Here is a 26,709-nt window from a genome sequence, read left to right as displayed (position 1 = left end):
AAAAACCGCGATTACTTTTGCACCAACCTATAGACAAGCACATGTGTATTTGTAGGAAGGTTCTTTTGTAGACATAAAATAATATTTTATGAAGACGTGATTTTTAAACATAAAAAGATAACAGAAACCCTTTATTCATACATGAAGCTATAAATCTGAATATTAAAACTTGCAAAATAAAACATTTTCAAATGAGTAAAGAAATTCTATAGCTTTAAAGGACACGATAATATATTCAGTGGTAGATAAAACAGTGGAGCAAAATCATGTGATCTCTTGGTATAAGAAGAGTTCTCTCTTCAATTAAACAATAAATTACCTGTTCTTAGAAGTATGATTTATGCCACATAAAATAAGCCTTTTAATTGAAACGACCCCCCGACTGGAGCAGAGTGGATTTCTGGGGAATCTGCAGTGTCCCTCAGTCAATTCCTGTGACCCTCAACCTCCGAGTTAACCTATCCATCTGTCAACCTCACTAGGTCACCTCTTACCACTGTCCCAAAAGTTCTCCAGCAACTTCTCATTCACTTATCATTTTTAAAGAAAATACAATATATATAAAATGATTATGAAGAAATTGTTTTTTAAATCAACTTACAAAACTTACACAGTAAGTGCCACTCAAAAGATTAGGAGACCATTATTACAATAATTACTCAAAATATTTCTTACAACACTACTTCAGAGACAGCAACATTCTCCATAGACTGACATTGCAATAGCACATCCTCCCATTTTAAGGGTGGAATTCAATTCAGAAAACAAATGAAAATCCTTTAGAGCAGCACTAGATAAAAATGGAGTTGGGATGATGGTGGATAAAAAAACAAGAGTTGACAATTAAGTAGTAAGATTGGCTTCTCTCACGGCAAATGCACACACTCTGAAACAATCCAGAACAACTCCAGTTCATACAGAAATCTAGGTTTGAAGCCTGGCAGGAAGTTCTCATAAGGACTTCCATTTACATGGATGTAGGTCCAGCACATGGCTGAAGGGTACCATCTCATTATTTACAGCCATTCCGTAGACAGACTATCTTGCTCATTCTTCCTCACAGGGACAGAAACCAGAATAACAAGGAAGGGCAGCAGAACCAAGATGTATTTATGCAGAGAAGACAGAAAAGGGTTATCCTAGGCCAACAAATAGCATTTGCCTTGATTTCTTAAACATTCAGACATGGAGATTCAAGGGAGTTAAGTGATATGAACAAACTCACATTCAATGTGACACAACAAGTCTTTGGGTCTTTAGTGTATGTACTTGCCCAACAAGACTTCACCCCTGGTAAGGATAAAAGGTGTACCACAGACTGGAATTTCAACCCTTGTGCATAGACAGTGGGCTATGTCTTTATAATTTATCTTTCTTTTTTTACATCTTACATCAGTGTATGAATAAGATGAAAGGTAGAAGCTTGAATGCTTCCTGTGGCAGGACAAGCTACACTCTGGGTGCATGTGATAGGCAGATATACTACAACATTCTTTATCAAGCAAGGAGTGACATTTCTCATCACTACTATGGATCAAAACAGCACTCACTGAGTGTAAGGGAGAATATAAAGGGGAAAAGAGCAGTACAAAAGAAGAGATTTTTGCATTCTCTACTTGATTTGACATAGCTATTAATCTTGGGGAGGATAAGAACAGGGTCTTCCGGCATCATCCATGTTTCTCTTTCTCTCATCATGCTATCCACCATCTCTGCATGTGGTCTGTAGGCACTCAGCAACTGCTAAAGGAACCAAGAAGCAAGACCCAAATGACACTCTAGGTTCCACTTATCAAAGGTCAACAGGCATTGTTGCTCATTCCGTAAAGATAACAACCAATTTCTTCCAGAAAACCACTTTGATTTATGGAAGCCATATGACTGTTAAAAGGCAGATTATTTTTATTTCAGTACTTGATCCTTTGGTAAGTGCTACAGTTTCCATTCTGTTGCTGACAATCTTGAAACAGAGACAGGTGATTTATTATACACACTGCACTGGAAACTTGCTTAAACTTAGAGATGTTTCCAGTATTTCTGAGAAAAGAACTATTTGACATCTTCCTCTTCACAATACAGAAATTTAAAAAATAATATGTAGTGAATAACTGTAGTTTAACTGTAAAGTTTAAAGCAATTTATAAGGTGAACTATCAGAAACCTCTTTTCTGATTTATTATATTCAGTGTTCACTAATACAAAAAGGAAAACAATGTGTGGATATGTGTATTTTTAAAAGCCATAACTCATAAAGGCATTTCTACACCTGATTTCTCGGAGGAACAAATTCCCTAGCAATTTATGAGGCTGCAGACAGCTAAGCTCTGAGGTGTGGAGTAACAGGATGCCACAAAGTGCTCTAGTCCATTTTGGTTGGGCTTTCATTTTATTCCACTTCTGATCATGTGACACCACCGTGGAACAGCACAAAGAGCAAACAACTGGCAGTCAGAAATCTGCAGTCTAAGCTCCGTTCTGCCAAAAAGAGCTGATGGTCTTAGAAATGTCACTTCACCTCAGTAAATTTCAGTATTTTTATGGAGAGGAAAAATTAAGATGCTATAGTAGAGCACCGGACTCTGGAGTCAGACAATCCCAGATTGACATCTATACCATATTATTTCCTACATCAATGACTTTAAGCAAGTTATTTAACCTACCTATGCTTTCTGGAGTTAGTATGCACATTAGATACATAATGTATGTAAGGTGCTTAGCATAGTCTCTGACTGATAAAAACCTTTTCAATACATGGCAACCATATGTGTACTGTACTTATTTAAATATTAGATGACGGCTGGGCGTGGTGGCTCACGCCTGTAATCCCAGCACTTTGGGAGGCTCAGGTGGACAGATCACCTGAGATCAGGAGTTTGAGACCAGCCTGGCCAACGTGGAGATACTCTGTCTCTACTAAAAACACAAAAATTAGCCATGCACACCTGTAGTCCCAGCTACTCAGGAGGCTGAGGCAGGAGAATCGCTTGAACCCAGGAGGCAGAGGTTGCAGTGAGCTGAGATCATGCCACACCACTCCAGCCTGGGCAACAGTCTCAAAAAAAAAAAAAAAAAAATTTAAAAAAAAATATTATTTCTCTTTCCTTTAAGAGACAAAGGAGATAAAAAGAAATTCAAAAGAAGTGATGTGAAAAGATAAAAAATAGTCTTCAGAAGAAACAGGTAAAAAAAGGCTCTTTAGCTCTACAGTATTTCCCAGAGTAAATTTTAAATCAACAGAAGTCTTAGGCGGCAACACTATGGCCATTAAGAGCCACTTCTTTCCATTCCTTTGCGTCACATGCAAGTCAATGATAATAAACAAAATAGCTTGTTTTACTTTACAGCAGTGAAGTCAAAATCGATATCCAAAAACATTTGTGAATATTTTTCAGCTTGTATTAGGGTATAAAATTAAACCAAGGATGGCCTGTGTTTGGCCCATGTTTTTTAAAGTCAAGAAATTAGGAGAAGTCCCAGAATAGTAAAACATATTTTTTACTAAAAGAAATCAGACCATAGGAGCAAGATTCTAAAAAAAATTAAAAGCCAACCACGATTTGTAATACCAGCATTTTATGTCTTTCAGCAACTTGGGACAAGGGCTGCCAAGGCCACCAACACCTGTCATGGCAAAGTCAAAGCAAGCACATTCAAGATGATAAAACATTATTAGAAATCTATGCTGTCAACTTGGACTTTATCGCAATTTGGTTTCTTCATATAACAATAAAAAGTGACTTTTGTTGTTTTATGTCCTTTTTATTAAGGACTTTATTATTTGGATTAATAATTATAACCCTGTGAGTGACAATAACAGAAGGGGAAAAAAGGCTAAGGAGAAAAGTGGCAGAACGGCCTAGGAAAACAAAAAGTTTTCTATTTTTTTTGACAATTTTCCACCCACTAAAGTATGGAAAATAAAGGTGGCATCAAATGATAAAGCATTTACCAACATTACTGTCGTGTTTCAGGCTTTAGAAATTTTTTTGTTTATAACAGTAAAAAGAAATGCCAGTCTTTTTGGTGGTGCTCATAAGGAACTCTGCAGCATATTGAATAATAAATAATAAAATTAAATTTTGCTAGATAAGCCTTTGAAACTAAAGTTTAGTCAAGAATTATGAGGTAGCCCAATGCCACTGGAAATAAGCAGTCAGAGCGGAATTACCTATATGAGTTTTGATGTCAGGTCACCAGCATAAGACAAACCACATGATCAAAAATAAGTGGAGAAATGATTCAAGTATCTAAAGCAAATTTGGGTCACATAAGAGTCATCTCAGGAGATTTTTTAATAAAAAAAATACTGACTATTTCCACCCTAGACAATTAAATCAGAACCAATGAAGATAATGCCTAGGGATTCAGTATTTTTTTAAGTTCCCCAAGTGATTCCCATGTGCCCCAAATGTGAGATGTACCTCCCCTTCTCCTTCAGAATAGCAGTAACGATTGGTCACACAGACCATTCATTTACACTGGGGAAGGAGACTGGATATACAACCCTCATTTTTTATTTCCCCTGTGTAGCTACAGCCAATAAATCAGTGACTTCTGTCCTGACAGATCACAGCTGCCAAATCCTTATTGCCACCCACTCTGCCTAAAGTACTTTGTCGTCATAAGCAAGGATTTCTGTTTACAATGCCCAGCAGGAAATGAAAAAAAGGCAAGACTTGAAAGACGAATTATTTCCCTGCTTGAAGAAAAGTATGAGCCAAAAATCTTACCAAGAGTTCCAAGTCTAATAGACTGGATGAGCAAGACATGGAGGGCTTTCTAATATTTTTTTTGTTTGAAGAGCTGTGAATATGTATCTAGATCAGAAACATTAGGCCAGTATAACCTTACACAAAAACGAATTCCAGATGGATAAAAAATGTAAACGAAAACAGAACAGAACTAAAATATGTGGGTAAATATTTCTTTAATCTTGGGGTAGGGAAAACCTCTCTAAATATATCATGAAAAGAAGAAACTATTAAAAAATTGACAATTTTGTCTACATAAAAATTAAGATCTATACAGCAAAGAAATCATAAATAAGGTTAAAAGACATATGGTAACCCTAAGAAAAATATATTTTGTAATATTTCTCACAAGCAAAGAGAAAATATCCTTATTATACAAAGAGTTCTCATACGGCAATGAAAAAAACCCTAAATGCCCCAAAAGGAAAATATACCAATGATACAGGTATAAAGAAGTATAGACAATCAATAAAAATGTGAAAGGAGATTCACCCTCACTAAGTAATCAAAGAAATTAGAATTAAATAAAAAATGAACCATTATTTTTCAACCCACAGAATGACAAAAATGAGAATATGGGACAAAATTCTGTTTTCACAAGGGTATAAGCAAGTGGAATCCTTGTCCGTTATTGGAAGACGTATGAACTGATACAGCCTTGTGTAGTGTACTTGAAACAAATCTCAAAAAATAAAATGAGCACATCCTGCAATCATTCTGCTAGAAATTTGCCCTAGGAAGGTAATCACAAATAATAAACATGTAGTTAATCACCTACATTTTTTTGTTTATAAAAAACTGGGAAAAACTAAAAGTCCACTAAGAGGGGCTCTGTTATAGTAATAGCACATGCATCATGTGTATAAATATATGTGGTCATTAAAAATGATGTTAAATATTCATACTTAAGTGGAAAGACATCCATGAAATACTAAAGTTATGTAACAGCATCCTATATGTCAATCTATCTGTATACACATGAATTTTAAGATGCATGGGAAAATGTTCATGACTATGTTAATAATGATTAATTCTGGTTGATGGGTTTAAGGGCAAAATTACCTTCTACATAATTTTTTTGGATTTTTGGAATTTTCTACAATACATAATTATATCTTATTCTCAAAACAGTTGCAAGTCAAACACAAAATAAGAATTAGAATTTAGCATCAGTTGAGACTCCCCACATCCCTGCCTAAATCACTATCATTTTCTGATCACCAAGAAAATAGGGTGACAAAGGTCTTTCAAATCAAAAAACCCACCGAATACACATTACTTAATCTCAGTCAAACAGGATTTAATGCGCAACTTGCCCATGAAGCAAAGCACATTATTTAAAGTTTCTTTAAAGAAGAAATAGCTAATGTTTTAAAGGCAACCAGGTAATGCAGAATCCTTATTTTGTCACTAAATATGTCTATTTATTTTTACCTACCAAAATTGTGTCATTCCAACAGATAATCTCTACCTAATTTTGAAACTGGAATATGTTGATAGTGTAGATTAACATCACCTTATATTTTCACTTCAAGGAGGAAATGCATTTTGGTGCCAAAGTACAATACTCAGCTAAACTGAAATTCTTGCACAATTCTCAATACAGTAAAGCAATTACCAATTTGCTTTAATCTTGCTGTTGTAAATTACACATAAAAGGCTTTGTAAAGATTTGTCTATCTTATCAAGGAATATCACATGTGAATAAGAAATGATATAGTTCCAACTTAAGCAGATTGATTAAATATTCTCAGCACAGCTTTATGCTAAAATAAAGTCTCAAATTTGGAGATGGCAACTATAAATGTTCCTTATTATGAGACAAGTTCCCTTAAAATGTGCTCTGTTAAGCTCCAGAAATATCACAAAATTCACAGAATCTAAAAATCTTACTGTATTCTTTTGCTGAAAGGTTTGTGAAAATAGGATTATATTTACTCCTGGAAAAAAATTAAAATTACTTTCTTCACTCAGTCTTCACTCTAGACTGTGCTTATTCATTCACAATCAACAATGTAGGTTTAAATTAAAATACTTTTCTGTATTTCATAACACTAAAAGGAACAATTTTTTAAATAATATAAGACGTCACAAGGTATCAAAAATTATTCCTTATATATCTTGCCCATAGACTAAGTAATCCATAAATATTTGTTGATTTAATTTGCATAGGTTCCATTCAGACAGTACTTTGAATGAAAAACCAATAGTAGTAATAAATTCTACTGAAATACATTTATATGCTGACATTTAACAATTTAATTAGAAGTAGCTAAATGAATTGAGCAGTATATTTGTTTGGCAACCAAATGAATTGGCCCATCCATATGAATCGGTTCCACATCAGTGGATTCAACCAACTGCTGATCAAAAATAGGAAAAAATAAAAATAAAACATAACAATATAACAATAAATGCTAATACAAAATTTAAAATATAGTATAACGTATTTCATAGTATTTGCATTGTATTAGGCATTATAAGTAACCTAGAGATAATTTAAAGTATATGGATGTGCAAAGGTACTACACAAATAGTACTCCATTTTGTAAAAGAGATTTGCACCTCGATGAATTTTGGTATCCATGGGAGGAAAGGGGGTCCTGGAACCAATCCTCTGCTGATATCGAGGAATGACTGCAATAATGCAGTGAGTTGGCAAGCATGGTTACAGAGAGTTTAGTTATGAAGGGGACACGTTCTTTAGGATGGTAAGGCTGAAAAGTCTTTGTTTACCTGACAATATGGCAAGGAGACCAGAGCATTACTATGGGACTTACTATAAGAAAAGGAAAATAGGAGTGTTGCATAATTCTCGGACTTCAGAAAGCTTATGTTCTAGTCCTCCATTGCTGTACTATAAAAAAAGGAAACAGTCACAAGCCAGGGTTGCATCTCAGATGAATGTAAGGTCAACTCTTGGCTGAGTGGTTCAGTTACTCAAAGAAGCCCTAGCTAAAGTTTACTGCTGACATTTAACAAGAAATTTGTGAATACCCATTCTGTAAGTCCCAGAGTTCTCTCAGAGCAGCCTAATGGGCAAAATGTGTACGCCAATCTAGTGAATTCATGCAATCATCTATGTCAGCGTTATAACTGTATGATTGTACTTAGAGTCACTGTAGTCTCAACTGTTCTATTCTGAACATAATTTCATGGGAAATAATCTACATAGCTCCCAAAATAATCACTTCTAATTATATATGTGTATATATATGCTCTAAGATAAATGCTTCAAGCAGGCAAGACCTTCTGAACAGAAGCTGGCAGAAGAGTTTGCTTAGACAACAGCCATGCAGTGACTCATCTATGTTTTCACAACACGTTTCTACCCAGCACCCATGTCTATTTGTAGCCTGACAATAAAGGCCCTATGTGAACCATCTCTGAGTTGTCTGCCTTTAAAAGCAAGGACACTGTTCTCAGTTGACTCATTTGAGCTGCCTGTGCTTTTGTGAATAACCCACTGCCACATTTATGAAGGCATGTGACATAACTGCAGATTATTTCAGGCTCTGCCAATGCTTTTCTGCTTAGTCTTGGTCTACTGTTTAGAAAAGCAAGTGAAGCCAGAGGACTTCATCCCCTAAATACGCTCACTACACCCCACTACTGGTATCTCTTTGGGGTAACTGAAAAAAACTGTTTTCATCAACACCCTACACTATAACTGGGATTCAAAATTGGAATTCCTGTCTATTTTGCTCATCTATCTTTATCTCCAGCACTTAAAACAGTGTCAAACAAATAGTAGACACTCCATAAGTACTTGCAAGGAATGAATCAACTTCTGCCATAGACCTGTAAAATGACCTGGGCCTTAGCACCAAATTCATAAAATATTTTCTTATCCTGGTCCCAGGTCAAGAAGACTTCTCCTGCCAGAAAGTCAAAAATTTTGTGCGGTAAAGTACACATTCTTTCAATCAAGAGATTATCTTCCACCTTATATTCCACATTAAATCACCTTACTCCCTAGTCCTTAAAATATATAAAACTATTAATATTTGTTAAGTTTTGGTTCAACGAATTTAAATTAATAGTCATTAATTTTCTATCCCTCTTTTTCAGTGTCTTTGCCACTTACTGTGATTTCTAGATGTATCAAATTGCAGTCTAGGAGAAAGACATTGCCAATATGTTTCTTGAAGGAAAAAAGCTCCAGAAGAGAGTGAAAAATATGTTCTTCAGTATTTTCAAACAATCCATCCACAGTTTCAGTGAAATTATCAATGGAGGTTACAAAATCTATTAATAAAATAATCAAATTGCATCTGGAAAATTTCCCCATAAATTTGAAAGTCAACTCCCAGCAGTCACATCCAGCAAATGGTTATTTTAGTAGACTACTTCACATCCTGAAGCACTGAAAGTATTTACGTTTCTCCTGAAATCTTTAGAACATAGAAAATAGCTAATTCCACCAGCAAGGCCTTTCCCAGGTCATATATCACAGAGGAGAAAAATACCAATTAACTATGTATGTTACATAATAGAGTGCTCTACTTTCCCAAAACCTACTCGTATAGAAGTTCATCCATCTAGGAGAGATCAAAACAGATCTGAACAGACTTCTTCTCTACAGTCAGATGCAACATTGTAAAGTCAAGTCTTATGAGGTTGCAAAGAATTACAATTCAATTCAAAAAAGGCAATAAACTAATACACATAGGCAATACTGCAATGTCCCCATCTCAATGAGAATGTCCATCCAAAAAATGTTTAAAAATTATCTGCACAACACAAGAAAGTCTCTATACATTCTGACAGACGGAAGACAGTTTTGTTCTTACCGCCCTCTCAAAATCACAGCTTTCTTCTATTTTCTTAACATGTGGTTGCCTGTATTAACTTCTTCAAGCTGGCCGTAGGGTGTTTCCCCAGTGCCATCTTCTCCATTTTTTTCCTTGAACGATCTGTTTTAGTTATCTTTATGCTGTCATTTAGATGAAGAATAGCTGCCCAACTTGGATATAGATCAAATTTTATAAAAATTCTATTACTGACATCACTACTACAATTTAATGTATTCATTTTTGTCTTACAAATGAGGGAAAAGGAGAAAAACATGCTCTGTTTCATCTCTATGTCCTATTAGAGTTGGTTCTTATAACCCATGCTGCAGATCTCTCACTGGTAACACAGAGATATGTGTTCTTTGACCAGCACGATGTTATTTTCTAAAATGCTAATCAGTTGCCAATATTTAAAAATCACTGGTTTCACTAAGAATCAGAATTTTCAGCCTCTCTTTGAAGATCAGAAAATGAAGCAATACTGGGTACACATTTATGTGGGAAAAAGCAAAGCTGAGTGGCAACTGCCTCTTTCTGATGGAGTATGAGTTCTTAGACATCATCACAGTCCCCCCACTGTGAGAAAGCCCAAGTTAGCTATGTGGAGAAGTCGTGTGGAGAGTATCCAGACCCCAAATATTCTGGACATCCTAGCTTAGGCACCAACACATGAGTAAAGAAGCTGCTGTGTGACCTCCACCTCTGCTGCCATCTGACTGCAAGTGTATGAGGGACCAAAGAGAACCACTCAGCTGAGCCAACCCACCATCCAAACCATGAAAGAGTAATAAAATGGTTGTTTCAAGCCTCTAAGTTTTGAGGTAACATGCTATGCAGTACTAGATAAGAACTAAAAGATAAAACTGCACTTGACAAACTAAAATACAATTGTATTTCTCCCTTTTTACTTAGGTCAACACAGATGTTATAATCTCCATAGTATTTTTGTATTTAGACAAAAATCTAAAATATGCATGTGCCCAGGAAAGAAAACCAAAGTAGAAAAAAAGCAATCCTATGGAATCAGCTGCATTTAAAAAAAAATAAGCTGGCTGGCATCACTTATGAATACCACATAGGTTATACAGTAATATATAGTAAAGTGGAAGGAAAAGTGTGAAAAGGGCTTCAATCTGGTCCTTTTCATAGGAATATAACTTCATTCACTACTTGTATTCATCACCTAGCACAATAGCTTTTTTTCAAATGATTGGATCAACTAAAAGTAGTTTTGGACATACTTTTCTGGTTGGAGGAGGGAATCAAACACATCTTTTCTATCACCAAAACTTTAGCTATCATTGTTGCCAAAGGAAGGTAATGCTATCTGAGAAGTAACCAACTAATTGTGGTTACAATTAATCATACAAAATAAGTGAAGCCAGAGTCGTTACAGCTTAATGAGAATCAGGTCCACCTACAGGAGACATAATTGTTAGCCTGTATTCATTAAAACCAAATTATACTGGTAAACATGCAAACCCAACTTTGAGCAAATCACTCAATGGTATGATGCTATTTGCTCGTGTGTAAAATTAAGCTAATCATACATTCCTGAAGAAAGTGTAATCATCAAGTTTAACAGAATATGTTCCACATAGTCAAAGTAGTAGAAGATCTAAACCTTGTGCACTGTACAAGATTAAAGCAGCTGATATGCTTTTGCCCAAATAGAATTGTATATCCTCATTTCCTTCCCTTCCTTTCCCTACTTGTGACTCAAGCCAGATTTCATCGAGCTATTTTTATAATTACTAAAATGCTGGAAATACAGCAGCAGGCCAGAAGCAAAGTAAAATGCAGCATCCAGCAAAAGAAAGAAAATCACGCTGAGTAACTGAAAGGCCATCTGCTTCTAACTGAGCTGTAGGGGTGAGGAAGGCAATCTGGGCTGTACTATTTGTGTCCTCCTCAAAACCATACCCACCTGCATGTTGTCAGTGGCATCCCCAAGCAGTCCTCCAAAAGTGATAGCATTAGTTACAGTTGCCAGATAAATGAAGAGAATTGCCGAAAGAGCTTGAATATTTAAAGCATCATAAAAATCACTGGCAAAAAATGGCACTTTCCTCTTTATGTCTTTAATTAGTCCACCACAGAACCTGGGCAGAGAGAATGCAAACATCCACAAAATGTAAAGTAAATTACCATCAAATTAATCAAGAGATAACTCATTAAATCAAACACAACATATTTAAAATGCTTGAATCAGTGACAAGATACTACTTAACCACTTATGATGAAACCAGAAAACTATAAAGGAATAAATTTTCTTCTATCTCTTTCTTTTTGGGTCACCAACTTAGGTGTCACATTTCTTGAAGACCAGCCAGTTGGTCTTTAGAAAAGAGTGAACTGTGTAAATACTTTAAAATTTTTCATTGCCTAGAGAAAAACGTCCAAATATGCGAGCAGATCATATAAAGGCCCTTCATCATCTTGCCATAGTACCCTTTCCACCCTCATTCACACATTCATTCATTCATTCATTCACTCACTCGTTTATTCATCATTCATTCTTTCATCTTCAATAAATGCTACTGAGCACCTGCGATATGCCCACACTCTGGCACTCCTCTGAGTGCTGAGGACACAACAGTGAACAACATGCGTCAAAAAACCTCTGCTTTCGTGGAGTTTATTCTGGGGACCAAAAGGAGGCAGACAATAAATGAATAAATGCAACACATAGTGATAAAAATCAAGAGAAAAATTAAATGGGAAAGAGCATTATGTAGTACTGGAGAAAAGGTGGTTGAAATTTTAGATAGAGTGGCCAGAACAGGTCTCCAAGAAGGTGACTTTAGGGTAAGGACCTGAAGGAACTAAGGGAGGAAGCCATGGAGGTGTGTGATGGGAGGAAATGCAGCTGAGCCCCATGACAAGTGTCATCAGGTCAGTTGAGTGACTTGCACATCAGTCTACTCACCCTCTCAACCAAGCCTCAAACCTCAGTCTTCCCCAGGGCTTCTGCCTAGAATGCCCTATTCTGAAGCTCAACAGCTCTCCGAAGTCTTGACCTTGCACTTACAGTTCATATTTCCACTCTTGCTATTACATTTTATTAGGATTATCCATCTATTTGTCTGCACACCCACTGGACCTTAGCCGCACTCAGTGCCCTGCTTCAGTTTTCTTAGTATGCACAGGGCTGTGCATGGTACCAGGCATATTACAGACTCTCAATTAGTTTAGCAAAGATGAAATATAAAAGAATGAAATACATTCTGATTAAATTAAAAATTAAATCCCAGAACTCATGTCTGTAAAAAAAGAAAAGGGTATTCCTAATGGAAATATTTAACAAAAAACTATTCAAAAAAAGGTTGGGGAGGAGAGGAGAGAAGATTTTATGTTCTCTATCCTTTGAGAATAAAGGAGAGAGGAATAATAGCCTGTTAATTTGGGAGAGAAATCCAAGTGGGTCATCAGGAGAACGAAATAACTTCATTTCATTCAGATTCAATTGCATATTATAATGACATATCTTTTCACGTTCAAAAACACTGCAGTGTTTTTAAAAAGCCATATCTTCATAAAATAAGTATCCCACTTAAAATTTTACTTAACATCCAATAAAAGGAAGAATCTAATGGTAGGGAAGGAAGAGTTATCATGGAAAGAAATTAGCTGAAGCAATTTAGGAAACCTGAATTTCCAATTATAGGCTAAAGAGGTAGAACAGTGAGAGCTCATTCCTATATCACGTTACTCACTTTTGAATACACATACAGGTGAGAAATAGAATTATGAAAGCCAAGAGGTGAAGGCTGGTACATCGTCAGTCCTCTGTCATCTCTCTGACCCTAACACGCCCTCAGTCATTCCCCTCTAGTCTCGCTGGCTTTGGTGCCAGCCCTGCCACACACCAGGCACTCTGTTGCAGCCCACCTCCACACACCCACCACACCCACCACACCCACATGGTCTGTCTCCCACCTCCGGTAGCACTTTCTTCAAACGTTGCCATTCTCTGTAAGGCCTTCTCTGACCACTCTCATCTAAAATTGGAATACAATACTCCCATCCTCAAAGTCCCTACTTCTGCCTTAATTTTCCTCATAAAACCGTCACCACATTTACTTATTCACTTACTGCTTATGTCTTATCACTACAATATAAGATCCTTATGGGAATACAGTATCATTTAATTCACTGCTATATTCCCAGTGCCTGTGACAAATAGGTATACCGTAAATATTTGTTGGCTGAACAGATGAACAAACTAGTGAATAATATGTTGATAGATGAAGGGAAATTTACATTTAAGGAGAACCTCATCATGAATGGCAAAGGAAACTGTCAGTTACCGTCCAGTTCGCTGCAGTTCTTCACAATCCCCATGTCCGCCTCCTCCGTGACCTCCATCATGGGGTGTATCCCCATTCATCTGAACATTCTCTCCACCTGAGTACATATTCTTTCTAAGCAAGACAACAGAGCCCAAGAGTATATTAGTTTATTTTATTCATTTGCTTCTTAGCTGTATCATGCTCTGGCTAACGGAGAGATGGAGTGAAAACCCTTAAGGTGAAAGACTGTTATTTCTTTCTGCTATCTAACAGACAATTCTTTAAGTGTTACATTTAGAACCAATACAAATGACTGGATGAATAGGAAAGTTGAATGAACTGTATGTCTTAAAAGAGGGAAACTGTTTCAACTGGGAAAAAATAGATTTCTAGAAAATTGTTCCTCTTCAACTATTTTACCCAATTTCTTAACCATGTACATCTACAAAGACTCATCTTCAGTAAATTTATGTTTCTAGATATACAGGGAGTCCCCAAAACATCCCCAAAGCATGTCTGTGAAACATTCCCATGTAGTAATCTGAGATCTCCAATTTATAATAACTAAAGAACATCATATCACATAACATTTATTTTACAATGCCAAGGAAATGTGAAACCAAGGCACATAAGTGATCCATTTGAGAAAATACATCAAGTTAAACAGGAACCTGAAAATATTAGAACAATAGGTTGACTTAATTTTTTTTTTTTTAACACAACCGCCTTCTCAGGGTCATCTCAGCAACTGAAAATTATCAACTGCCTACAATTTACCTTTTGTCAGAGGATGGAAGACTCTTAGGAGGCTCTATCCTAATTGCTGGATCCCATTCCCCAGGTGGAAGGACAATGACTTCATCTAGGAACTCATCAATACCAGCAATCAGGTCGTGCCTGTCTTTTGCTTTATAAGCAATGTCATGGAATACCTAAAGAACAATAAAAGATGTGCTCATCCAAAAAGAGAACTCTGTACATGCTTCACACCATATCAAGCCTGAAGAATGCAGCCCATAACAACTGTGCTATTAATATTAATCCAGCCATGCTCTGACAGTCCCTATTATTCAGCCTGCATCCTCAAAATATAGGCATTCAGATTATGATTTCAAAGAATAGAGGCAGAGGCCTGAAGAAACAGCTATGTTTTTATGTGTTTTTTTTTCCTACCAATAATATAAAACAACACTGCCTTTCAGCTCCCACTGGTATGTACCACTACTGATACAGTTGCTATGGAAGCCAGATTAAAATGGTTTGGAGAAATATACTGAAGAGTCATTCCCTGAAATAAAAACTACTGGGATAAAAATTGCTGATAACTCAAGGAGGAAAAGTTCAAGCTGAGTGTTCAGATCGAGTTAAGACCCAAACACTGAGTTCTCAAACACATAATGTGAGATATTTAAAAAAGAAAAATCTGGGTTATATTGGCAGCACATTAACCAAAGGCCTTAAATAGTCGATCATCTGTCATCTTTTAGCAAGGCAACAACTAAACCATCTAATGCAGCAAGTGCTTCATATCTTTTACACGGATCTCCAAAGAAAGAGGTTCCAAAATGTACACAATCCTTTCTGTCAATCATTCCGTTTTTCTAACAGAGCTGATGATCTGAAATTTCTTTACATATAACCTAAGTCTTTCATACTTCATAAGTCAAATTATTAAGTCTTCAGAAGAGAAGATGGTCCCTGTTCAATACCCTTACCTATTCTTAAAGACTGCGACTAAACCACTTCTCCAGGAAAAGAATTTTTTAAAGCTATCAATTAAGTAACATTTAATAGTCTGGGGGTTGTGGGGTTGAGGGGAGGATGACACAAAATGCCAGCACATAATCTGGGGTTGATATAGCCATTCTCAACCTTATTTTCTCTTGCTGTTTCCCATGATAGAGGCTGGAAAGTCACAGATTCACTTTCCCAGCCAGCTATGCAGATAAAGATGAACAATTCCAACTAATAAGATATAAGAAAAAGGCTGTCTGGGAAAGCTCTAGAATACCTGTTTAAAAAGGGAGATACAGCTAGCATTACCACACCATTCTTCCTACTTTGAATAAATACAGATAAGTTGACTGGAGCTGATGGTAGGCAATGTCGTTTTACCATACTGACAGGAAAAAAAAAAAACATGCTATTTTAAGATCATAAATTTAGCAAGAGCCTTAGCTCTTGATTTATCATTAAGCCGTTATGTTAAAATAACCCCAGCAACTACCTACCTCCAAACTTCCAAATAAATCCCAAATTGTTTAAACCACTCTAAATCTCACTTGTTAAAGTATTCTTAATTGATACATCTTAGGAGAAAGTATTTTTTAAAACAGAGCTAAATTACAAAAATGCAAAATATAAAATGAATCCACTGAGATGAGTAAAATAAATGTTCCCTTGAGGGGAAAAAGCAGCATAGCCATAAAGCTTTCAGTCACAGAATAAAATAGCTACCTGAGTAATCACCACATGGAACATCTATAACTAAGGAGAAAGGTACCCCTTTCTCCACTTAACACATAGAAAAACCGACAAATCAAGCAATGAAGTAAAAGCAATACATTTGGGGAAATAGTAAGCCAGAAAGACCCAGGAGCAGAAACTAATGATCCTCTATTCTAACAGTATTTCTCCTCCTATGGGAATAGTTCAGAGTTTTATCATATCTAAAATGCATGTAACAACATCCAGGCTGTTATGAAAATAAATGGGGTCATAATTCCAACCTGTATAGATACTCTGCCATAATGGTTGCTAATGCATTTTTAGATGTGTATCATTCCTTCCCACAAAATAAGAAAACCATAAAACATGTACTTTCTGATACCTAAGAAAAAATGCATTATCCATTTTATTAGACATTATTTTATATAACCCATCATTTCTGAAATAATATAGTATATAGACATTTGAATTCCCAGAATTAGTATATTAAAACTTCAAGAGATAAAGTTTAAATTAATACAATGACCTTGAACTTTTCTTTTTTTTTGAGATGGAATCTCGCTCTGTTGCCCAGGCTGGAGTGCAGTGGCATGATCTCAGCTCACTGCAACCTCTGCATCTCAGGTTCTAGTGATTCTCCTGCCTCAGCCTTCTGAGTAGCTGGGATTACAGGCATGCACCACCATGCCTGGCTAATTTGTTTATTTTTAGTAGAAACGGGTTTTCACCATGTTGGCCAGGCTGCTCTCGAACTCCTGACCTCAGGTGAGCCACCCACCTCGACCTCCCAAAGTGCTGGGATTACAGGCGTGAGCCACCGTGCCCAGCTGACTTTGAACTTTTTAAAGAATATTTGACATATATCAGTTTTAAGAAATGCAAATGTTTGGTAAAAGAAATGAAAAATGTTTTATTCCAACAGTGTTTAGAATCCCATAGAAAACCAAAATGCATGCCTTACTTTTTGAAAACCATATAGGGTTCAGCTCATTTGTCTCAAATGACTGTATCTCATGTTATAAGGAAGTCTAGTAACCACATAATTCTAACTGAATAAATTGTGACAGCCAATTCACAGTACGACAACAACACAAGTAGGACATTCACAGAACTCCATCTTCCTGATTTCCTACCTCATCAGACATCAGAGTGGCAATGGCTCTGCCAATCTCATGGTAGGACTTGGCTTTCCCCTTAGGACCTAAGAGAATGAACAAGAACCTAATGGAAAAGGAAAGAAGAAAAGGCTATAACACACATTTCATCAAACTCAACATACATAAAACTGAGAAATGTTTAACTTAGTTCATAAAAAGGTTAGGTCTAGAATTCACCTTTAAAACAAAGGTAATATATTATTGGTAGTACAGAATATACTCTTTCGCACTATTGCAAAACACAGTTCATTGTTCAGTTTATTTGGAGGCAAATGAGAATTTAGCATAGAAACCTGAGAAGCTTCTTCACTGAGCAGGAAAGGTGCACTTCAAGCACTTAATATGAGTCATTCGATCTTTCTATTTTAAACTTTTTTTCTCTCTCCATTTCTACTGATTTTCAGAATCTTTGGAGCAAACCCATCAAGCACAATAACTAGAGTTAGTGCATCTTCACATTTCTCTGACTTTTCCTTACCCAATATGGGCAGTGACAGATGATCGTCTCCACACTTTTAAGAAATATGTCTACTCAGAAGTGACTGGAAATCAGCAAAAACCCAGTCCTCTACAAGCAAGCCACATGGTGACAGCCAAAGTAAGGAAAGAGAAATATGAGAGAAATTCAAAATAAAGCATCATTCACAGACAGTCAAAATTCTTTTGTGGGTGTCCTCTTGTCATTTACCAACATTTTTTTTTCATAATGCACAAAACATTGCTCCATAGCAAACAGGTCCTGAAACATACAACAACAAACTTAACCCCACTTAGGTTCACCTCTAACCAAGTTGGAAAAAATCCCTCACTTATCACACAGGGCCTTTGCCCTATGGCATGTTGGCACTGGGGATGAAGGAATCTGATAAGTAAATGAGTAAGAAAAAATTTACAAAAAAATCTACAAAAGGTGACATGGGATAAATCCCACCTTGATATTGATCAAGTATCACCTAACGGGGAGATAATGAGGACAATAAAAATGATAACATCATATGCCTTCCCAGCTTGTAAGGCCTCCAAATCACTTCACATTCATCACTTTATTTACATTTCCATATGACCCTCTGCAGTAAAGAAGGTATCCTATTCCCATTTAATGGCGAGGAAAGTGAGGCTGATGAAGGTTAATGGAAGAGCCCAAGATCTGTGCCTAGTAAATGACAAAGAGCAGATACATAGGCATTCTTACCTCTTGTTCTTTTCACCACATATTTCTGCCTAATACTACCTGCCCAACTGATATACCAAGGTTGTGATTTAACAGAAGTCCAAAAATGACTTCCACAGGTCTTCCATAGGTCACTCTGGGTCACTTCTGGATGCTTAGCCAGGGAAAAGAAATCTTAGGTAAGATTTTTATGGTACCAGAAACAGCTTGCCATTTTGCTTAGCAGAATTTTATTTTTAACTTACTTATTTATATACCTCACTTCAAATAAAAAAGGATTGACAGCAAATACTTTAAAAAATGTTTGGGTCTGTTCCAAAATGCCCTTGAATGTATAATTACTTTTTTTAACATAAAATTCAACCCAAAAGGGATTCTAAAATCCCAGAAATTAAGAATGTAAAAAGGTGTCTGAAAGTTTGAATACTCAGGTTTTATACCAGAATAACCATAAAACCACTTAGTACTTATTTGCTTAGAAACCAGTTCTGAAATGAAGCAGCACACTCACTTTCAAGTGTTACCACAGTAGATAGCAATCAGCAGGCACCAAAGTCTGTTCAAGTATGAAGGAAGTCATTATTTGAATTGAATTTCAGCTCTTTTAACACCGAAGTTTAATTGACACTAGAACTTTTGTCCCTTTGAAGCTGGCCCCTAATTATATGCCACTACATATAGTATTATAAAGTGCTTCTTTAGGACTGTAAAATGTATTTTTCTAAAGGGACTGATCACTTATTTGAGTGCAACATACACAAAAAATATTTAATGATTAAAGCAAAATAATGCTTTAATCCCATTAAGAAACATAAGTACTGGTCACATTTCTCAATTTCTTTTGCCTGACTACAAATGGTTATATTACAATTCAATAAGCGTGTGGGTTTAGGTGAAAAGGGGCAGATGCTGTGCCACAAGAGAAAATATCTAACACCTGGATCCTCAGTACAGTTTTAAATAATGGATTTCTTCTGCTTCCATTTTTATTATCTTCATGTATCTAAATATTAACTTCTCAGTAATGCATAATATCCAAAACTTTTCCAAACACTCTGTATCTCTTCCTACCTCTCCCTAGCACCTCCATGATGATTATAGCTTACAAATACATATTATGGAAATGTATTTATCAACTGACACATGAGTTAATTATCAGGTTGACTATATAGCAACAAAGTCAAAACATTGTCTAGTTAGTGAGAAAACATTCTCAGTCATTAATAGTCCTCAAACATAAACTTTGGCAGACAATGGGTATTCCAATAGCTGACAGAGTAATGGAGCCTCCAAGTTACATCCTATGAGACGAGGACAGACATTTTCTATAAAATATTTACTTTTTGTTCTCTGCTAAATAGAACCAGTCAAAGAATGAAAGGAAGCAGCAGATCAATGGTGTCTACACGATAGCAATAAATGCAGTATATGAGAATTATATTGGTTCAGTAACACAGATATAAAAGTAGTATTCTTCTTTCCTGGGTAATGCAATTTTTATTTTTTAAAGAAGGTATTTCTTCATTAATGGAATAATACCAAGGGCCAAACCAATGTGGTGGACATACCAGTTAAAATTTTCACATTACTCCAATCAGGAATAATTCAGTAAATCTGCTTCCTTAAAATGATAAGTAGAGAGAATCCAAGCATTCATAAGCAGCAGGAAACATAACCTCAAGCCAAAAATGTCATCTGGAAGAATGGACGCCCTTAAGAAGCTTCTAATCTGGACTGCATTATTGAAATGGGATGAGAAATCTGAGAAAACTGAACACAAAACAATCCAACAAGTTGAAGATCCCTCTGCCTCAAATATGTTTTCTCTCCTTTAACCTTCAAAGAAGCGAAAGCTGTTACAACTTTTATGATTGAAGTACATCCTGCCAAACTCAGCTTTTATAATGTACTGAAAACTCCTTTCATGACCCAAGCTGTTTTTTGTCAATGGACAGATGTTATTTTTATCCAGAAGCTTTTTTCTTTATTAACAAATTAGAGTAAACATCACATTTGTGTGGCTGCAAGGGCACAGCCTACTTTGACAGCTTGGAAAAAAAAAAAACAATAATTTATGTTACTAAGTTCTTTTTATTCACTCATAAATAGAAATAAGTCAGTTACAATTTTTAATAGAGTCTAGTTATCTGAATAATCTTCATGAGGCCCTTTTCTACTTTTCTGAGCTTTTTCATATAGTTAATTACGCCTGCAGAAGATGCCTCCAGCATTCTCCACGACGAAAGGAAGTATTAACCAAATAATCTGTGTCCGGAACCAACGGCCTATACTCACATTCACAAAATAATTATAGGTAGAAACAGAGCATAATATGAGAAAAGGAGCTAGCCTTCCTAAACCACTTGATGTTTTTGGAAAAGATACGCACCCCCCTCTTTCCTGATACATCACAGCTATTTCTAGCATAAACTCAGCATGTACCAATCCTTTATATCCTTCTATCAAAAAATTCAATAACCCATTATTCATCTTTATCAGCTTTGGAAAATGTGGCTAAACTGTGGCTTCCATAATGGATTCATGAGGACCACAAACCCACCATAACCAACTGCATTACATGCAGTAAATATTAATAGCAGCTAGCAATTAAACCGGTGGATGTGACAAAATTGAACTAGCAGGATCTCCATCCCAATCCCTCTAAGTTTTTTTAATGGCTTTGACAATTAATCACAAACTACTCCTTTTAGATAAATAATTATTTGTAACATATATATATTATCTTACAGTGCTACTAGTGCTACTAAGAGGGTAAACATTCTAAATTTTTTTTTTTTTTTTTTTTTTTTTCTGAATCACAAAGTTTTACTGATCGTCTTGCACATGGAATGTTAGCCTGCATGTTGTCATCCGTAGCCAATGAACGTAACCTCTGTGTTGCAGCCATCAATGGAAAAGGACAAGTCTGGTAGGAGGAGCTCTCGCTTCCCCTACACTTTCTAGATAAGCCTTCCAACCTGCGACAGGCTCTGGAACATGCCCAGCTTTGTTGGTGTGTCTTCCCCAGTTGAGCCTCACACTTGGCTTCCAATGAAACTTTATCGAATTATTTCTGCCCTGACAGCCTTAATTTTGCCGCATCCTTAGTGGGGTGCAGAGCCCAGGAGAACTCCACCCATCCCAGGATACTCACCCACAAAAGGAGGCTGAAGAGTCAGCATCATTCACAGGCCCTGGAGGGTATCTTTAATGACAGGGGTTTTCAAGTTGAAGTTGATTATCAGGGACAGGGAAAGAATAGCAACCCCTCCCCAAGACACCCACCCAAAGCATGGGCCCCCTGGGGCTGTGGCTGGCCCTTCCTCTCTTGGTCAGCTCAGGCTGCAGCAACAGAACACACAGACCTGGGGCTTCAACCACAAACATGGATTTCTCAGAGTTCTGGAGGCTGGAAGTCCGAGATCCGCATGCCAGTGCGGTTGGTTCTGGGTGAGGGCCCTCTTCTGGGTTAGGTCCTCACATGGTGTCATGTTTGGATATAGTATTTTTGGCCACAACAAATCTGATGTTGAAATTTGATCCCCAGTGTTGGAGGTGGGAACATTCTAAATTTTTAACGGTCTGGAGCTTACTCAATAACCAATTGCCTTACATGTGCAAATCAAGGTTAGAAAAGCACAAACTAGGGTTTTTATTCTTCTTTATAAGAGAAGCCTAAAACATTTTATTCCAATCCTTTCTAGAATCTCCCTAGGCTCTCCCTAAAATTCTTGTCTCAGATTCAGAAATCTATTTAAAGTTCTATTCCCAGCACTGATGCTGAATCTTCCCTTTGCCTTCATCTCTCAACTGTAAAATGGTATAAGAAGAACATTCATCCCCTATATAGCTCAAAAATATGAATGAGGCTGGGCGTGGTGGCCCATGCCTGTAATCCCAGCACTTCGGGAGGCCAAGGCGGGTGGATTACTTGAGGTCAGGAGTTTGAGACCAGCCTGGCCAACATGGTGAAACCCCATCTCTACAAAAATACAAAAATTAGCTGGGTGTGGTGGCATGCGCCTGTTATCCCAGCTGCTCAGGAGGTTGAGGCAGGAGAATTGCTTGAACCAGGGAGGCAGGGGTTGCAGTGAGCCAAGATCACGCCACTGCACTCCAGCCTGGGTGACACAGAAGACTCTATCACCCCCCCCCAAAAGAATTACATATATATACATATATATGTGTATATATATATACGTATACATATATGTGTATATGTGTATATATATATACGTATACATATATGTGTATATATATATATAGAGAGAGAGAGAGAGAGTAGTGGCCTCTGTGGATAGACACAAGATGACAACAAGCAAAGTGCCTGCAAGATACTAGGAAAATCATAAACATATCCTATCCAGTCACCAAAGATCAAAGAACAGGGTTTGTTTCCTTTCATCTTGAATGGCAAGACGGGCCCCTACATAGATAGACATTCACCCAGTTGATAGTCATCCAGCTGTAAGTGGAGGCTAAAACAGATCAAGCAAATAACAGAGTAAACAGTGAAACTGGTGAACTCTACACAAGAAATGGGAGCTACCAGAGTCATATTTCCTAGAAGGTACATGGTAGTAATACTGTTTATTAGAAATGGAAATAATCATAATAATGGCAGCATGACTTTCCTCCACCTTTAAAAAGAAAAATGACCATAAAAAGATACACGCAAACACAGATTTTTCAGGTTTCCTTTCAGTACAATAGAGTAGCATGCACATTAAAACACATCATGAAATGTACATGGAGTCCTTCACAATGCCTACCACATTCCTTGTGGGATTTCCTTTATTGGATTTCACAGGATGCAGCCACTGTAAATGGCCCCACATTACCTACACACAAAAAGCTAATGAGACTCTCTACTCAGTGATTACGGCTTGCACTAGTTCAGAGGACAGCAAATGGATGAAGCTATTTCCTGGAAAAATGTTAACATGCAAGGATATATTGTTCAGATTATTGCCCTGAAATAGTTATATAATATTACTGAATTACGTTGCCTTGAATTGCCTGGCTGCTTTTGCTAATTTAAGTGATGCTGTGTTTTACCTCTACACTAGCCCTACCATCCATTATAAAAGAAAAAAGTCAGTGAGCCAGACAGAAACAAATGATAAGCAGGACACAAAAATGGTCATGATTTGCTCTCAATGAATGCATATTTTGTTAAATAAAAGCCTTTTAAAATATATTTTATTTGTACCTTCTAAAGAAAAATGGTAATAAAAATGAAAAGCCAAGAGCAATTTTCTTTAACACTTCTCGGCATGTTTTTTTCTTTCAACCCCTAGTAAAGTTAGTCCAGAGAGACATAAATAAAGCCATAGGGGCACAGAGCTGGACTTCAGCCATTATCTGAGTCAGCTGTTCGCCAGGTGACTGCACAGATAGAACCAAAAGGCTCTGCTGGAATGTTTTCAAGCAAAAAGCTATGTTACAGAAAACACAAATCATCATAATCCTATTAAGTGAATAAGCTATGATGATCTCTTTTCCACTGCTATTTGTCCAATAACAGCCCTATGTATCATTCCTATTTTAAGTGTCTATGAAATATAAAAATGGGTTAAAAAAATACCTGTATGATGAGGAAGAATGGCCTGTAATCTATGAATTGAGAAGCCTAGAGGAAATTTTCACTTAATTTTCCTCCTAACCAGGCTCTAAAGAAATCTTGAGCCTCTTTACACTGTTGGTTAATCATGCTCAGACCATCTGAGCTGAGGAGGATCCATCTATCACTGAGGAGGATTCATAGCCCTTCCTGCTCACATGAGGAAACCTAAAGGAAATTCACCTGTCCTTGCCCTGGAACACACAGAAAACAACTCCCCCAATCCCGCAAAAAAGTCCTATTCATATGATAATTTTCTGTCAACCTGAAGACTACAGGTTTTCTTTAAACTGTCTGCAGCACAAATTTAAGTGAAACATTAACTTCTAGTCAACTAATTACACTCCCAGGTCAAGCTTCCTAACTCTGTGGAGCTCAGTTTCAGAGGCGGATGAAGAGGATGACTTCTCAGGTACTATGGTGAAATGAGTACGTGATTATAATAACATTAATATACTTCACTTTAAAATAAAAATTTGCGACACAACATTTAATAGTGAAGTATGCAAATTTAAGTATACAGCTTGATGATTTTAATATATATATATAGGTGTGTGTATAAACCTACTACCAATTTTCTGATAAAACAAGAGTAAATGAAAGTAACTATGACCTCTGAACCATTTACTAACTGTATGACCTTGGACAAATTACTTAAACTCTTAGACTATTTTTCATCTGTAAAAACAAGATAACTATAGTTTGTCCCTTAAAATATTATCGTAAGGATTAAGTAGAATAATCCAAAAGAAGAACCTAGTACACTGCCCAATAAACTATTATAATTGCTATTACTATCACTATATAAGTGCCAAGAAATTTGATACTATAAAAGTCAAACAGTCATTATTTCAAGTTAAACCTCTCCAATATGTTTGCACTAAATATTTCCTCATTCTATTGATTCTCCAGCCTGAGTGGGAGGAGATAACCCTATTAGCACATTGTAGACCCCAGGTAGGAGAGCAGCTTACCTTGTGGGCACAGGAACTTCAGTCAGGGCACCCAGCATGACAGCCTGCTGTAGCCTAACAAAGGCAATGAAAGGAGTATCCAAAAAGTCAACCTCCCCAACAAGCACGTTGGAAGCTTCTGCATCACGTGGCAACTTTTTCATGAACTTATTCTTCAGCTGCATGAGAAGAACCAAGGAAACATAATTTAGTTCCAGAGAAGGGAACAAAAAGAGCCTTCCCATGTATTACTCACAGGAAATTCCTTTTTACAAATTTACATGCAACATGTTCTAGCTAGCCACTTTTATATTATGTTTAAACATTATATTAAACATTTATCTGTACCTTGGATTCAAAAATATTGTGGGAATAATCACGTGGTTTATGTATAAAACAATCTATCATACAACTCCATTCATTTATATATTCATTCACTCAATGAAAGGTTGTTGAAAATCTACGATGAGCCAGGCAATGCTATAAGCCTTAGGGAAACGGGGGTGGATAGATTAATTACATGCCCTCCTTAGATTCATATTACCACAGGGGAAAAATAAAATATAAAGTGCTGATAAGTACTAAGAAAAAAAAATAAAACAAGTAAAAAAGGTACCATTTTAGACAGGGTGATAGGGGAAGGCCTCTGAAGAAATACATTCGACACTGGAGTTAAGATACAAGCTATGCAAAAATTGGAGGAAAGAACATTCTGGGCCAAAAGAATGGGAAATGCAAAGACTTTGTGAGAAGAAGCTGCTTGGCAGTTACAGGATAAGTAAGAATCCAAATGTGGTAGAAGCTGAAGGAACAAAGGAGAGAAAACAGCAGGCAAAGAACTTGCATAGGTAAGGGGTGAACCAGATTGTAGGACCCAATAGGCTACAATAAGGAGTTTTGGAAGTTTTAGGCAGGAATTACTTACCAAAAGCCCAAGTAGAAAGACGGAGCAGGAAGACGTAAATTTGAGAGACATCACCATGTAAACATTATTTGGTACCATAAGACAGGATGGCACAATCCTGGCTGTGAGTGTAGATAGCGCAGAGGGGTAAGAGATAAGTCCTGGGCTACCCTAACTTTTATAGGAATAGGAGAAGATATAGGCAGAGAACACTGAAAAAGGGGAGGAAAACCAAGACTTCACCAGTAGCCAGGTGAAGAAACAGCTCAATAAAGGAGTGAATCAGTTAAATCACAGGCTGCTGAAGGTTCAGGTAAGATGGGAGCTAAGAATGGACGAATGAATTTGGCAAGATGGAGCTGCTGGGGATTTTTTTTTTTTGTTTTTTGAGACGGAGTCTTGCTGTGTCGCCCAGGTTGAAGTGCAGTGGTTCAGTGGCGCGATCTCGGCTCACTGCAACCTCTGCCTCCAGGGTTCAAGTGATTCTTCTGCCTCAGCCTCCCGAGTAGCTGGGACTACAGGCGCATGCCACCATGCCTGGTTAATTTTTTTGTATTTTTAGTAGAGAGAGAGTTTCACCATATTGGCCAGGCTGGTCTCTAACTCCTGACCTC

The 26,709-nt window shown here is 36.8% G+C and overlaps 1 protein-coding gene across 6 annotated transcripts in view; it reads right to left on the bottom strand.

Annotated features, from left to right (window-relative positions):
• SLC4A4 (solute carrier family 4 member 4) overlaps positions 1 to 26,709 on the bottom strand; it is a 509,200-nt gene that overhangs the window by 107,360 nt on the left and 375,131 nt on the right. For all 6 annotated transcript variants that reach the window (XM_030818970.1, XM_030818971.1, XM_030818972.1 and 3 more), the window contains 5 exons: positions 25,213 to 25,370; positions 17,421 to 17,508; positions 14,617 to 14,771; positions 13,858 to 13,971; positions 11,475 to 11,649 (listed from right to left, as the gene is read on the bottom strand). In XM_030818970.1, coding sequence (XP_030674830.1) covers positions 11,475 to 11,649; positions 13,858 to 13,971; positions 14,617 to 14,771; positions 17,421 to 17,508; positions 25,213 to 25,370 — 690 coding nt within the window. The remainder of the gene's footprint in view (positions 1 to 11,474; positions 11,650 to 13,857; positions 13,972 to 14,616; positions 14,772 to 17,420; positions 17,509 to 25,212; positions 25,371 to 26,709) is intronic.

Source organism: Nomascus leucogenys, chromosome 9 (genome assembly GCF_006542625.1).
Source record: "Nomascus leucogenys isolate Asia chromosome 9, Asia_NLE_v1, whole genome shotgun sequence".
Taxonomy (NCBI): Eukaryota; Metazoa; Chordata; class Mammalia; order Primates; family Hylobatidae; genus Nomascus; species Nomascus leucogenys.
Note: the sequence above shows the minus strand (reverse complement) of the source record. Positions and strands in the feature narration are given on the sequence as shown.